The 15,952-nt window shown below is 47.9% G+C and overlaps 1 protein-coding gene across 1 annotated transcript in view; it reads right to left on the reverse strand.

Annotated features, from left to right (window-relative positions):
- Positions 1 to 6,944: 6,944 nt before the first annotated feature.
- SGPP2 (sphingosine-1-phosphate phosphatase 2) overlaps positions 6,945 to 15,952 on the reverse strand; it is a 30,808-nt gene continuing 21,800 nt past the window's right edge. The window contains exons 3-5 of the mRNA XM_079315673.1: positions 14,776 to 14,955; positions 12,536 to 12,625; positions 6,945 to 7,503 (exon numbers count right to left, since the gene is read on the reverse strand). Of these exons, the coding sequence (XP_079171799.1) occupies positions 6,961 to 7,503; positions 12,536 to 12,625; positions 14,776 to 14,955 (813 nt within the window). The 3' untranslated portion in view covers positions 6,945 to 6,960. The remainder of the gene's footprint in view (positions 7,504 to 12,535; positions 12,626 to 14,775; positions 14,956 to 15,952) is intronic.

The following is a 15,952-nucleotide window of genomic DNA, read 5'->3' on the forward strand; positions in this document are numbered from 1 at the left end:
GCTATTTTGTAAGCAAGATGTGTGTAATATCTGCTTCCCTGCTCCAGACATAACTGTTGGTCCTTTATCATTCTAAATTCAGAAAGGAGAGGGGGTGGAATTAAATTTTTTTCATTGTTGATGTCAGCCTAGCGGTTTTTGAAGCTCCAAACCAAATGGGGAAGTGCATTTTTAAGAGCATATGCCAGTGGTGTTTTGCATGAGTAGCAGAAGACTATCAAAGCCTTTGTTTGCCTGAGGCTGGCATGTTTGTCTGCAGAAGTGAGCGTGGGCTCACTCACTCCCAGCCCCACCAGGGCTCTGGACCCCAGCTGTGCAGCAGGACCACGCAGCTTTGGGGCAGGGTTACTCTTCTGGCAGTTCTACCCCTGCTCAGTACATGAGAACCTCTCATGGGTCAGGCTTCTCCTTCTAGGTGGCTTTCTGGCAGCAGTTGTGTCACAGCTTGGTGCATTGTGCCTCTGAAACTGAGAAGCTCCATCCAGCACAGCGATGCCCAATCCTTCCTTTCTGCAGGAATGTCACCAAGTGGGTGGTCAGCTCAGTGCACTGAAGCAGCTCTTGACTGGCAGGCTTGTGGAGCTGGCTGTCCCTCCTTTGCAATGTTATAACCATTGCTAATGCTGCAGGCTAACAACAGCCAGTATTTTGTGTTAGCCAATGCTCCTTTCTGTGTGAGAGCCAGGAGGAGGCCTGTCCAAGAGTGGACATCTGGGAGTTGCTGGAGAAGGGTGCCACAATGACTGCCCCCCTGAGCAGAGAGATGTGCAGTGGTGAGCTAAGCTTGTAGTTTTATGAACTGCACAGCCCCCTGTCACTGGGCCCACGAGGGCTTTTCAATGGCAGCCCCATCAATAATCTCAACAGGTGGGAAGGCAACAGGCAAGGCTTTTTGGTGCAAGTGATAATCCAGTATGAAATATGCACTACAGTTACCCATCTGGAAACCCTGCAGTTCCCCTCAGATGGAAGTGTAGATTTTAATTATCTCTGCATGACAGACGTGAAATGAGAATACAGCTATTGCCATGCGTGGCACCGCTGACTCCAGTGCCCACGGAGAGTGAGAAAAGTGCAGCTCACATTTTAAAGCTCCCGGGGGATCAGGCAGCTTTGCAGGGTCTGTCTGTCCATGATGCCTACACAACTGTAAGCAGGCAGGCTCGCAGTGTGGGAAGCAATCTGTACTGCAGATGGAAAGTATTAACCCCCCCTCGTTTATTGGTGTGTCATGCACGGGGATTAGGACGACAATAAGGCAGATTTGCATTGCAGCAGAGCTCAAGCATATTTGTGTGCACTAAATATATTTCTCTACATGAGATTCTCTGACTCTTTGGGTGTCCCAATTCTCCTGTGAGTTTAGCTGTCCTTTGAATATAAAGACTAGAGTAAACTGGGACTAAGGGCTTGAGCTGCAATGGCATGTGTTGTGAGGTTTTTAGGGATCACTTCTTTTTCATACCATTTGCTCGTGCATTGGCAGCTAAATGCTCCAAAACCACGAGCTTTGTCCCAGGTAAGTACCATTACTTGCTAAAAGTAGAGGATGAGAATTGAGAGAAAGGTTAAAAAGCCTCTTCAGAGTCCCTGACCCCTCCAGTTAACTGTGGTGCCAGCAGCCTTGCAATGAAATTCAAGCTGTGCTGTAGTGCTGTGCTCAGGATTAACTGTGATTCCTGATGAGTGGGACACTTCACATAAGTCTTGTGTATTTATTGCAAGGCTTTGTCTTTCATAGCTCCAAAGCAATTATCTGGTATTTACAGCCTGCTCATAGCTGTGTGCATTACTCGAGGTAGTTATTACACAGCTTCGTGCCCGAGCCAGCCACTGTGAGCACTGAAATTGGTTTTTACCCTTTGCTGTAGCCATGGCTCTTGCAAAGGAAATCTTTGCTGCTGGTGGGGACTTCTGAGCAGCTTTTAAACATCTTTTGAACTTGGGGTTTCTTTTTAAAGAAGAGTTGGAAGTGGGATTTTTAACTAGTGCTCCTCAATTATGGGTTACTGTTGGCCTGCTCCCGCTCCCTGTGGGTGCTGGGTCATTGCTGGGGATCTGAACACAACCAGGAAAAGCTGCAGAGCTGGTCACAGAGAGATCAGAGCTGGTTTAGTGTGCTGTCTGGGTGATGGCTGAGTCCCATTCTGCTGGACACAAGCTCTGAGCTCTGGGTTTGTCCTTGCTGTGCCTTGGTGGTGATTTTGCAAAGAGCAGAGCCCTGAGACAGCCTGGCTGCAGCTCCCAGCACAGCCCTGGTGCCTGCAGGTTACCCTTGCTGTTGCACAAGGGTGTTTATGGAAAGGTGATGCCTGGACTGCTTCCATCTGCAGGCTGGCACTGTGCTTGAAATTTAAATCAGCCTTGCTTTGGCAGGTGAGTGTGGAACAGGCTGGGCAAAACACTGCCAGGAGGTGCCAGGGGATCATGGCCTGGCACACACGACACCTCTGACCGCCCAGTGACCTTGAAACCGAGCCTGCTGCCAGGGCAGGGTGACAGCGGGGTGACAGCAGGGTGACAGTGGGACAGGGGGCAGGTGGGAGGACAGAGACAGCAGGGAACTTGACAGGAGCAGGAGGCAAGCTTTACTTTACTCACAGCTCAGCAAATGTGCAAGATCCCACCCAGTGCCCAGCCACACTTCCAGCCTGTTCACCTGCTCCTTCTAACTTTTCCTTGGAGCACAGTTGAGAAGGGTCAAAACTGAAACTGAGACTGTTTTCTTCTGTTCCCTAAATTATATCAACTACATCCAAAGCAAGTCATGAGCTTGCTTGCAATTTTGCATAGGAACTTGGATGGATTGGGAGACTGGGGTCATGATAAAGTTATTGCTGGAAGATTAATGCAGGGAAATTCAGTGCTTGCAGCTTTGGTTCTTAATCCCTGCCAAAAGGTGCAACATCCATTTGACTTCTGACAGAGTAGCTGGTTCTGCACTGGGGAGCCAGCACACAGAGATGCCCCAGGCAGGAGAATGCCTGGGTCAGTTCCACGTGCCCAGAAGGAGATTTGCAAAGCAATCAGGTCAGGAGAAGGCAGCCTCCAGCAGGACAGAATGGGCTAAGCTCTGGGTGAGGTGCCTGCTACATCCCTCTTGACAGCATAACAAATGCCTGTCTTGCATCACTCCTCCAGCTGTAGGCAGGCACAGCAGGGAGAGCTGTAGTGCTGGGCCAGAACAGACAGCACAGAGCACTGAGAGCTGTGATACCCTGGAAGTTACCTCCCACTCCATTCACATCAAAAGCAGTGTTTTACCCTAAAACACAAGTGTGCCTACTCGAGAGAATTCAGGTGGTGCCTTTGTCTCACAAAGGAAAGAACACTGCCCAGCACAAAACCTCACTCTCTACCAGCACCCTGGAAATGCAGAGGCATCTGCACCTCAGGGGTGAAGAGTGGGGAGCATTTCCAAAAGCAGCAAAGACTCGGATTTGCAATGAGGAGCTGGTGCTTCCAGTTAATGGAATACAGGAAGGGTGATGTGTCTCACCTTGTCAGAAGACCTGCCTCTCCCAGCCTGGCCCTGCAGGAGTGGCTGTGGTCCCTGAGCATCCCAGGAGCACAGGCTCAGCACAGAGCCCAGCTGGAAGCCCTGCCTAACCCAGCTGGCCCAGGGATGCTGCAGCAATTGGCTTATCCTGATCAGCCATGGGCACTTGGAGTGACACCACTTCAGGCAGGATGTGATGCTGAGAGGAGGATGAGGCCCTATCTGCTTTCAAATGCAGTTTTTGACCACAAAACCTTGTTAGGCTCCTCAACAAACATAAAATATTCTGCAGTTCATGGGTTGTCATGCTATCATTGCACATGTTAAACTGGCTTCCAGTGAGTTGTTTAGTCTATTACAAGTAGATACTGCAGGTGAAGGAGATTCCAGTGTCCCAGCACTGATTACATGCAGCTCACTCATTTATATTTGAAAATGCTGTAACAAATAATCATTAGTAGACCAGTAATCTCTTTTAAAAATGTTTTTTTAAAAGCAGGACCCTTCTGGGAGAGCCAAAGCATAGAGCTAGATTGAGCAGGAGACAAGAAGCCACAAGCAGGACAGCTTGGGAAGACAGGTGGGTGCTAGCACTTGGGAAGCTCTTTCAGCTGGGACACATTGCCTTTACATCAGTAATTTACAGGCATCAATAAAGAATGCAAAACAAACAGATAGACACCAAAGTCTGCAAAATAGGTTTATTTTAAAATTTGAACCAAATAGAGTTTGCATTTATTGCATGAATCACATGCAGGTGTATACTATAAAAATACCTGTGCAGCATTTATATATAATTTATAAAATCTTGATAGCATAAAATAGCTGTGAATCAGAACAGAAATTTTACACATAAAGCTGCATGAATGTCCCTGTCAAACTGTGCCTTTCTTGGGAGTAATTCCAATCCCCAGCTTAAATGCTCATCTTGCTGCTTTTTCCCCAATTTTGTGATGTGGCCCCTCTGCAGGGCTCCAGTTGTGCACTGGACCTGTGTCATGCAGCACTCTTAACACAAGGGATTAAAGGTATTTTAAACCTGATGGCAGCACTTGTGTGGTGTATGGGGAGAGAGAGGCTGAGGATGGAGCCCATGGCTGTGGTGGCTCATGTCCTGCCCCACCCAGGGGCAGGTGTGAGTGGCCATGTGCATGCACCTGTAAAGTCCACACAACCTGATATAAAACAGTTTATCCACAGCCTGAGCAAATCTAAAAATGGTTAAAATTCCTGCCTGCATTTCTTCTGGAGATTGGCAACCTGGGTTCAGAGAGGCACAGCTCTTTCACATGCATGCCTCACACTCCTCAGACAGAACTCCCAGCTACAGATTTGGAATTTACTGTGTTTATCCAGGCAGTCAGTGGAAGGCAAGGCACCTCCTTTCCATTCTTCAGGGTAATTTTTCTCGCAGCCAGGAAGACAAGTGGACATGTTAGAAAGCTGGCTGTCACTACATTCTGCCAGGCAAGGCACAGGGGCCACACTTGAAGCTCTGCAGCAATAGCACATTTTCCTAGCCAAGCAGACCACGTTCACTGCTGTATTTCTCAACAGATCATTGGTCCAACAGCTGAAACACAATGTTTTAAATAAGCAGCATGAGTTATAGGGATGACCTTCCTATGGATGCCTCCCTGCTATTCTACAAGTGTCCACACAGTGTTGCAGGATGCATGGAAGACCACCTGTGATGTTGTGCAGCAGCAGCAAATGATGGCATCTTACCATTGTCACACACTGCAGTACCAGAGTCACTGCTCAGCTCCTTCCACACTGCAGTTTATGGGCTCTGCCTGTCAGCCTGCATGACAGGAAGGACTTTTTCCTTTCCCCAAGCCAGGGGAACTAAACTGGAGTTAAACAGTCTGATCTCAAGCCTCAGTGCTGTGATAATAACTCTGTTCAATTGTTTGTAGGCAAAGGATGTTTTAGCGGAGGCTCTGTTGCAAATCACATTAAACATTTTGTGTTAGCTTTTCCTTCTCTTTTACATTTTGGGTTTGGTTTTTTTAAATTGTAATAATGAGTAAAACTATCCACACAACCAACCTGGTCTGGCAGTGCCATCAGAAGACTCTATGAGCTCTGCCCAATGATAGCACTTTGTTCTTGCCTGGTCACCTCTCCCCCCACCCTGCCAACCACTTTTTCCCCCATGCCCCAAACCTGAGCCCTCCTTGGCTTGCTCTGCTGCTTCAGGAGCAGCCCCATAGCCAGGCAGGCAGAGGCACAGCCCTCCCCAGCAACCCTACAGCAAACAGCCATTGCCACTGCTCTGGCAGGGATTTTGGCTGTGTGCTTGTCATATTTATTTGCCTAGGTGAAAGGTGTCTGATTATAGGACACAGTGGGGTCAGTGATTTCTAACCCAAAGTTAGCAATTCCCATGACTCCTCCAAGTCAGATATTTTAGGCCATTGCTTTGTGTTTGTGTGGCAAGGGTGTGGTACTGGCAGAGGGTGGCTATAAGGGTGACTTTGTTCAAGAAGGTGCCAGAAGCTTCCCCTGTGTCCAACAGAACCAATGCCAGCTGGCTTCCAGACAGATCCACTGCTGGCCAAGGCTGAGCCCATCAGTGACAGCAGCAGCACCTCTGGGAAAACAGAGTTAAGAAGAGAGGAAAAGCCTGCACAACTGCAGGCAGACAGAGGAGTGGAAATATGGGAGAGAAACAACTCTGCAGACACCAAGACCACAGAAGAAAGAGGAAGAGATGCTCTGGGTGCCAGAGCAGAGACTCCCCTGAGTGAGGCAGCTGTGCCCCTGCTGCCCATGGAGGCCCATTGGGAGCAGATCCACCTGCAATCAGTGGGGGACCCACGCTGAAGCAGGGTGATGTCCTAAGAAGGGTTTGAAAACCAGGCTGAAACAGGACTTTTGATCCCTCAGGGGACCCATGATGGATGGAAAAGTGCAGTCCATGGAAAAACTCACATTGGAGAGGTTTTTGGAGAGCTGTGTTCTGTGGGAGGGACCCTGTGCTGGAGCAGGGGAGGAGTGTGAGGGGTCCTACCCCTGAGGAGGAAGGAGCAGCAGCAGCATGTGGTGAACTGACTGTACCCTCCATTCCCCTGGGATGCTGGGTAGCAGGAGGGAGAGACTTCAGGAGGGAAGTTGAGCCTAGAAAGAAGGGAAGGGGTAGGTGGAAGGTGGTTGTAACGTTTGGTTTTATTTCTTATTATCCTGCTCTAATTACTTTGGTAATAAATTAAACTTATTTCCCCAAGTCCCTGTTTCGCCTGTGGCAGTAAAACTGCTGAGTGATCTCTCCCTGCCCTTGTCCCAAGCCACGATCCTCTGGTTGTATTTTCTCTCCCTGGAGGGAGGGGAGCGTAGAGCAGCTCTGGGAGCAGCTGGCACCCAGCCCGAGCCAAGCCCGGCCCAGCAGCGCAGGAAGGCACAGTCCCAGTGTGCTGGAGCCCAGCTGGAGGATGGTGTCTGCAGAGCAGGAGCTGTGCTCACAGCAGTCCCAGCAGCTCGTGCAGCAGCGGCACAACCACGGTGGCCGTGAAGCCAACGCAGGAGTAGGTCACAAACTTGTAGGGCACCTCGACCTCCCTGCGCCTGCGGGCTGCCAGGTCCCCCGGGGGGAACTTGTACCCAAAGCCCAGCAGGGCAAGCACCAGGCTCTTCATGAGCCAGCGTGCCAGCAGCACTACCCAGATCCCCACCAGGGACCTGGCCAGCACAAGCCCCAGCGTGCTGCTGAGCAGAGGAAAGCCAGCCTGCACGCTCTGGCTGGTGTGGGCTGAAGCAGCAGACTGGTTGTTTAGCCAAAATCCCACAGTTGCTCCAGCTGCTGCTCCTAGGATCGTAGTGGTGTCTCCCCTGGTGGGGCTGTAATAGTCTAGTTTGGGGTAGTTGTAACATAAGACAAGAGGCACGACTATGGAGAAGAGTGGGCAGAAGGGGCTGGTTAACAGCAAGTGATCGATTGTGTCCCACGCAGGGTACAGGAGCACGAGCAGCACAGCTGAAATCACTGCTCCTCCAATCACATCCTGTAAAGAAATCACAGTGAAAAGGCTTTGTGAGACCTGCAAGGTAAACTGGGTATGTGGGTGATGATAAAAGTCTAGTATCTGCATTGGTGGGGCCAAGCAGTGGAGGAGCACCCTGAACCCAGTGATGGCATTACCTATGTGCTAAACAAAACATGACAGTGCACTAACCCAACCTCAGCCTGTGCATATGCATGTGTCTGTGGACACACATTCTCCTCCTCACCTGCTCTCGTGCTTTGAGGGCATTCTCCACCCACACCCTCAGAAAAGGCACATGCACAACTCCATCCCAGGGACAACATTGCAATGAGCTGCCTTCACACAAACCCTCCCTAGCATTAAGAGCAATTTCATCACATCAGTGGGATTATCCCCAGCTTGCTTTGCATAAAGGGGAGATGCTGTCCTTTGTCAGGGACAGGCTCCCATCCCAGAAACACAAGCTCCAGGCATGGAAAGTGCAGGGCTGTGGGATGTGGTGCGTGTGCCTTGGTTTCTGCCAGCAGGGAGGGAGGCACCTCCAGGCAGGGATACAGCAAGGAGAAATTTGTTGCCCAAGTCTCTGAAATCCAGTTTTTAGTACAGTGCCTGAAGCAAGCATATAGTTAAACTATAATTTATTAACAGAGTCAAATAAGGTGTTTTGAGAACTTGATTGTTGTCAACCACAAAGCTGAAAAAGGAGACAGGAGGCAGCCCCTAACAAAAGCCATCTGTATGAGACCAACCAGGTAAAAACCAATAAAACAAGTTTTCCTGTGCTGCCCTTGCAGTGTCATGTAGAGGCAGCAGTGTTTGCACAGCCACAAAATGCTCTGCAAAAGCTGAAGTTAGTCACAGACAGAAATATCCTTCTAAGATTGCATCTTTTTCACGAGTCGTGACAGCTGACTACTACCATGCTTGGTCACAGTCTGAAAATTATTTATGTGAGCTTCACTTTGAGTTAGGCAGGAATGAGGGGACTTTTTCACAAGAGAAATATTTAATGACATTCTGGTAAATGCATTACTCCTGTATGGCTGAACTTCAGCTGTTTACAACTTCCATTAGATTCACAACACATTTGGTTTTAAACAACTCCTACAGCCATTTTGCATATTCCTAATACAAATTTCCATTTATTCCCTCATCCTAAACATGAAGCTGGCCATGGAAATATGCAAACTTCATTACAGATGTCTACTATGTAAAATACCATTGTATTATATACCTTTACCTCAAAGTAATTTATGTTTTGATGTCAATTCTTAGATGATACCTTTACACACAAAGTCCATTTTAGCCCAGCACTAAGCAACTGCCTCAGCATAAAAGAGCTGGGACTGCTTCCAGCACTGATGGTCAGAAATCACATCCCACTCTGTACATCCATTTCTCATACAGATGTTTGTCCACCTCATGCTAGAAGAAAAAGTCCTCTATACCCCTCTCTGGATGATCAAGGAGTAAAATTCAAAAGCTGTTCATGTGCTTTTCCATTCCAATTACAGAAATGTAACCAAACATTAACATTTCCTCACAAAACTTGGCTCAGATTTGACCAGCTGACTCCAGCAGCTCCCAATCCAGTTGCAAATAGTCCCTATTTACAAACCTGATCAAAGTTTCCTGAATTTTGGGGTTTCCTCCCATTCAGCCCCAGTACAGTAACCAGGACCCAGACAATCAGCTTCACCCCTGACCTGTGTCATTGCACCTGTGGTCTCCAAACTGGGTGCACAAAGCAACCCATGGGGCTGGGGGAGAGAACACCCATTTTGCACCATTCATAAGTAAAATAAAGTGTGCATTTTAAAAAAGTAGTGCTTATTTCATCATTGCATTTGTTCATTTTGTGTGGTTTATCATGTATGTATCAGTACAGAAGTACATGTATACATTTCATAAATTATAGAAATATATATATATATTTATAGGAGGTCAGTGGTTTATTCTGTTTTCCCCTATCCACCAATATCTGGGCTTCTCATTTTGGAAACTCCTCAGTAGAAGCTCTGGAGAGCTCAGGACATGTGGTAGCTCCCTTCAGTCCTGATGTGCATGGGCAGATTTGATTTTTCAAACACCCAGAGGAGCTGGGCAAGATCCAGCCCAACACATTTAGCAGTGCAGAATAAATGATTGCCCCCTTGCTTGTTAAACTAGGGAGAAGATGGGAAGAGAAGGGATGGCTCCTATTTCTGTGAGAAGTCTGTGCAGGGTCCTGCTGTGCCCCCGGAGCAGGACCCGAGTTTTGCCGGGGTGGAGCAGCTCTCAGCACACCCAGGAAGCACATTCCTGCCTGTGTAAACAGATTAGCCTCTCGCCAAGCCCGCAATTATAAAGGAATTTTAAATAAGGGCAGGCACGGATTTTGCTCAAGGTGCAGTACTAGCTGCAGAATTTAAAACCTCCTGTTGCCCTGCTGGGATGCTCCAGCTCCTTCGGCACAGACGAGTCCTCTCCAGGCTCCATCTACCTCCCCTGAAGCTCCACAGCCCAGCCCTGCTCCCACACAGCTCCCAACATCTGCCCTGCCTCCCTGACACTGCCAGTCCCAGCAGAAAAAACACTTTTCCCATTCTGCCTGGTGCATGGTCACTTGCTGTCTGGGCTCCCTTACATTTTCATGTAGTGTGAGACGCTCACTCTCCTGAGGACTGCACTACACAGTGGGTAAAGTACTGTGAGCATGCTGTGTGTTTATCTCAGATAATTTCAGTATGAAAAACCTGAAATACAGCCCAGCAAAGGGGCAGGGTGGCAGCTTCAAAACACCCCACCCCACCCACCTTTGGGAGGTGAAATCTGAAATAAATGCATCAACACTGAGTGGTATATCTCAGGGGGTAAAAACCCTTCAGATTTTTATGGTTATAAAAAGTGACCATGCTGCCAGCTCAGGACATTATTACTTGTAACTTGGGGCAGTTGCAGTGCCAGTGAGATTCTCCCCACAGCAGCTCTAGTGGGAATGGCTTCAGCAGATGTGAGACAGGGAAACTTGTTCACTGCATTAAACAGGGACCAAAAACTGGGCCAGTGTTTTAAGATGGAAAGCAAAGTCATATTTTCTAAAAGACAGCTCTCTGGAGAAAAAACAACAATTACCAGTCATATAATCTCCAACTGCTTTTTGTTTCTCAGAAATAACCCCTAAAATTTACAGATTCTGCTTCAAAATGTGTCCAAATTTTTACTTTTTTTCACTTTGCCTTTTCCAGGTAACTCCAGATTCCCTCTTTACCAGGTCCTCAGACTCCATCATTTAGTACCTACAAGAAAGGACCCTGCATTTCCCCTGTTTTCACACACACACAGGACACTCTGATGTTGAGGTGGTGGAGATGGCTGGTTGTAACTAAATTACCTGTCAGCAGTGGGGGTGCATTGCTGCCACCCCATTCTCTGGCTGGGTGATACTGTCCTGGAAACAGCCCAGCCACGGGTGTTTGTTCCCTTTTCCCTGAGCATAGCAATCATTCTGGTACAGCTGGAAGGATGCAGATGCTCCCACACCAGCTGCCTGCCTCTCCAGGAGGTCTTTAATGGTAATATCTCTCCTAATGACATCACTGCTCTTTCTGACACCACTCCTCATTCAAAAGCAAGGCCAGCAGTGCTGAAATACAAACAGATTTGTAGAGCTGAGACCACAGAAGAGGAGATTCTGCACTGGAGCTGCAGGGAAGCACAATGCAACTGCCCTTGTCACTCCTCTGGTTCCTCAAACAGAAAAATTGACCCCAATATGTGGATGAGCCAAAACTTATAAAAGTGTAAAGACTCATGACCAGGGTCCTTCCTGGATTTGATTAGGGTGTAGCCCTGGCCAGGCTCTTGCACTGCCCAAAGTGTGTCCTTTCCATAAATACCTATTTTATCCCTTTGCACTGCCTCTGTTCCAGGTCAGCCTGTCCAGGCACTGTTCAGCAGCGTCAGTCATTGTGGGTGACAAGACAGAGGGGTTGCATGTGGCAGCTGTGATCACTGGGCCTTTCCCCTGCTCCATCCCTACCAAGGCACACACAGGATAAAGACCCCAGCCAAGCACATTTGCCCTTTTGAAAGGCAGCATTGCTCACACTTCAGCTAATAAGCTTTTTTTTAAATTTTATTTTACAGCCCTTTTCTATCATGTCAAAAGCACAAAGATCTTTTTCTTCTTTACCCTAAAATCCATCTAAATTTAGAGGGGTCTTTCATTATGATGGGCCAGCAAGAGAAGTATGCAAAGAATTTTTACTGATGGACTTAAGGTCAGTAGCTCAGAAAGGGTGTCTGCTGCTTCGATGTAAGATGTTGTTTTGATCCACTGGGCCTGAAAAGGAATGTCAAGCTATATTTTATAGCTAACCTTAATCTCATGAGAGCTCCCTTTCTTACAGTCATCAAGTCTCATTACAAACATCATTATTACTTAATAAAAAAGATTCAATTATTTATGCATACGCGACCAACAACTCTAGCCGGGAGTTTTTATCCATGTTTGGGAAGCTCTGACCACTATTTATAACAGATCAATAAAGTTTCCTCTTGTCAGGAAAGAAGCAGCTATCACAAGCACACTGAAATTTATTCCTAAAGCAGCACTGATGTCTCTAAGCAACTGTGCCCAGCAATGCTGCGATATGAAGATATAAATATTTTATAATTATTTACTGACAAAGTATTTGTGCATCTCAGTCCCTCAAGAGTTAATTTCCTTCCAGGTGAAGGCAGGACAGCTGTGGTTTCTGGGTGCCCATTGCAGGCTGTACCCGCGAGTCGCCAGCTGCGATTCCCGCGGCGCTGCCCGCAGCGACACCGGATTGCACAAGGGTCCGCTCACAGCAGAGCCCTTCCCCGGCATTCCCCGCATTAAATCTCCTAAAAGAGCTCCGATGAGACGGCACGCTGGCCTCAGCCGGCTCTCCGGGCTGGGAATCCCTCCCCAGGGATTGGGGCTGCTGCAGCCCAGGCTTCCCTCCCTGCCCGAGCCCGGCGGCTCCGCCCGGGCGCTCATCCATCACCCGGGCAGGTGGGAGCTGCTGGGGCACATCCTTACCAGGACTGTGTGCATCCCTGTGTACAGCCTGCTCAGACACACCAGCGTGGAGAACACCAACGCTGCCACCAGCCCGAGCTCCAATGGATACTGTGAAAAGGGAAAAAAATTAAATACACCGTTAAACCAACTGACATAAGGGTCTTGTACTGGGTACAGGTTCCTGTACTTTCCTCAAGAGATTAATGTGACCTGAGACAAAGCCCCCCTTCAACCAATACACAACCTGCTAGAAGATCATTTCATTGCCTGTGGTGACTACTTCTGCAAGATCTGATCTCACTCTGGAGAAATCTGGGAAATAGTTGCTATTTGCAGAATTGTTTCCTACAATATCTGTCTGCAAAAAACATGTCAGTGTTAAAGAGCTTAAGGAAAAAGGCACAGCATGTTGTACAAGCCGTGCCTGAGGTAGCACTGCAGTCTCAGCTCAGCCAAGGGGATTGTGACAGCTGCAGGGTCTGACCAGAAGTGATCAATAGTACTGGAGCAGTGGGCTGGGTGGGGAGAATCAATGTCTGGGCTGAAACCACAATCCAGCTATTAAAGCAGGCAGGACCACTCTTCCCCATGACACTTAAAGGTGTAATCATCTTCTTGTGAAGCTGTTTTTGCTTAATACCCTCTCTGAGTAGCCTAAAAACATGGAAAGAAACATTTAAATAAATTAATATTTAAAAATTTAAAAACCCACATTTGGTCAAGAGTAAGCTTAACATATTAGCCCTTAATCCACTCATTGAAACCCTGAAACTGAGTGGGCTGCTGGGCTCCTCCCAGTCCATAAGGGAGATTTTTCTATAAAAAATAAACCAACTCCAAATATAAATAAATAAATGCAATTAATTCATCCAGTTTGACACAAAGTCCCCATCTTCTGCCAGAGGCTGACGACTGACATGGGCGACCACAGGTCAAGACAAAAATGCTTCTGTGGAAATTCTAAGCATAACAGCTCTCTTCTGACCTTTTCCCCTGGCATACTCCAACCTCCTGAATAGAGAGCTCAGACCCAGCTGCAGGTGTCACTCCCAGCTCATAAAACACTCTTTTTCCTCATTTCTCTAAGCCTTTGGAGCATTTACACCCATTTGACTCCTCCCTCAGCAGGCAGCCTGGGAGCTAGTCCAGATCAGTAATTGATGATTAGGGCATCTTGAGAAGATAGCATAATGTACTGGGAGATTTTTCCATCTTAATAGAGGCAATTAAACCGTTTAATTATTTGACAGTGGCTTTATTGTTTCATGGCAGTTTCCAAGAAGCAGAGGACAGCCTGTCATGAGCTGCATGTCCCACTGGTCACTAGTGGATTGAGGAGAAGGTGATGCTGACCAGGTCTTCTTGGCAGCTCTGACACATGGGATGGATCAGAGATCCAGAGCTGACAAATATGCCCTCTTATGGCTCCTTGTCCCCATCCCACTGTCAAGCTACCCTCACCAGTTATCACACAGGAAGCAGGAGCCCTCTTGGTTCCAAAGGTTTATGCCTTGAAAGGACTGAGAAACATTCTTAAATATAACACAGCCAGGAAGTTATTATTGCTAGAGTACAGGAAACACAGGCTTGGATTCTTTAAATGGAATGAAAATAATCATCATGGAGAAATGAGTTTCCAGGAAATAAACCTTTCAGGAAGATGACAAGGAAAACTGATCAGACTTCCCCAAGCAGCCTACAGCTGCAGTGCAGTGAAGTTTCTGTTACTCCCCTGGCAAAAGCAGGCTTTCCACTCATGTTGTGTGCTGTTAGTTTAACTCAGGTTAGAGCCAGGGGATTTCCAAGGATGCCTTTCCTCTCATGCAGAAATCATATGACACAGAACTCCTTTGGCTTCCCTGGGAGTCAGCACTGTACCTGTGTGCAGCAGGGACTTGGTGGGCAGGGGGTGAGCACAAAATGCTGGCAGCCAGGCAACTTCCTCCATGGTCACCCCATGTAAAAAACACAGTGACTCCACCAAACCACAGCAGGGCAGTGCAGCCTGCCAGCAGCTCTGAGAGAAGTCCATGCAAAAAAAGGGACATTTCCACTTAACTTGTTTTTGTGTCTATTATTGACCATCTACAGGTAAGCACAGGGAAGAACACACATCTGTAAAAATAAATACGGAACTCTTCTGGAAGCAACAACATCTTTGGATTTGCAAGCTTTATGTGGCTTGCTGAAAGCAGACAGGCTTTTCCTTTTTTAATGTATTTTCTTTTTTATCTGCTGTTTTCTTTTTGTACCCCTACCTTGTACTGGTTCATGGTTGCAATGAAAAAGGAGAAGGAGATGGCAGTAGCAGCCATGGCGTGGGTGGAAGGCATCCCATACTCTGCATTCGTCCTCATCTCCAGCTTCACGACAGGTGGTGACAGGGGCCGAGGCCACTTGAGGATGTCCTTGGAGACCTGGCCTATGTACATCACAATCTGGGGACAGGAGAGGCCACAGGGCTGTCAGTCAGCACAGGCAATTCCCATGCAGCCCACCCAAGAGCCACCCCTATTTCTGTGCTTTTTCCTGCAGGATCCATCCTTCCAAGTGGAGAACTTATCCTCTGAATTATTAAAGGGGTTTCCATTAGCCCAGGCAGCAAAGGAAGTGGCGGTTTTGCTGCTCTGTGTGGTAACCTGAGCAGAAGGGGGACCAAAAGGAGGGTTGGCTGATGAGATTCAGCAATTCAGGACAGTGTGAGACAGACAGCTGGCTCCCACTCCATGCCAGAGAAGTTTAAGTTTCCTCCCTATCTCTTACAACCCCTCTCTAGCAAAGAAAACAGCCATAAGAGAAGTTTTTCCACCCCCACCATGAATCACAGCCTTGCCCAGCCGTGTCCAGCACCAGCCTCCCCATTCCCAGCAGATCCCACTCCACCCAGGGCTGCAGGAGCCCTGCTTGGATGCACCACCTGTGTGGTTATTAAATGACAGCCTCAGCATCCTCACAGAGGCAGCAGAGGGAAAACTGGACAAGCAACATGAGGTACCAGTTCTCCTGCCCAACTCCCCACAGTAGGGACACCTGAGAAAAGTTAACCAGGCTGCCCCTGTAGGATTCTCTGTAGCCTTGCTCCCTTTAGGTAATGTAGCCACACATGGGTGGAGGAGGCTCTTTAAAACAAAGCCAAGCAAGCCTTTTTCCATTTTTTTTTTAATACAAAAGTCAGATTAACTGGTGTCTACCATGAAAGCTCAGCTGCTGTGTGAGACAGCTCACTCTTCTGCTTCTCATGCCTCCACCAGCAAAGCAGGGGGCTTAAAATAACATCCTTCCCTTGCTGCTGGTGTTGGCCATATGCTGGAACAGCAGCACGATCACCCACTGCCACATTTGTCACCAGGCACGTTGCATCCCTCTCCCATCAGCCATTTAAAAACCATTTCATATTAAAAGAAAGATGGCAGAATTCAGGATTCACAAGTCAGG

This window comes from Erithacus rubecula (genome assembly GCF_903797595.1).
Source record: "Erithacus rubecula genome assembly, chromosome: 11".
In the NCBI taxonomy this organism is placed as follows: Eukaryota; Metazoa; Chordata; class Aves; order Passeriformes; family Muscicapidae; genus Erithacus; species Erithacus rubecula.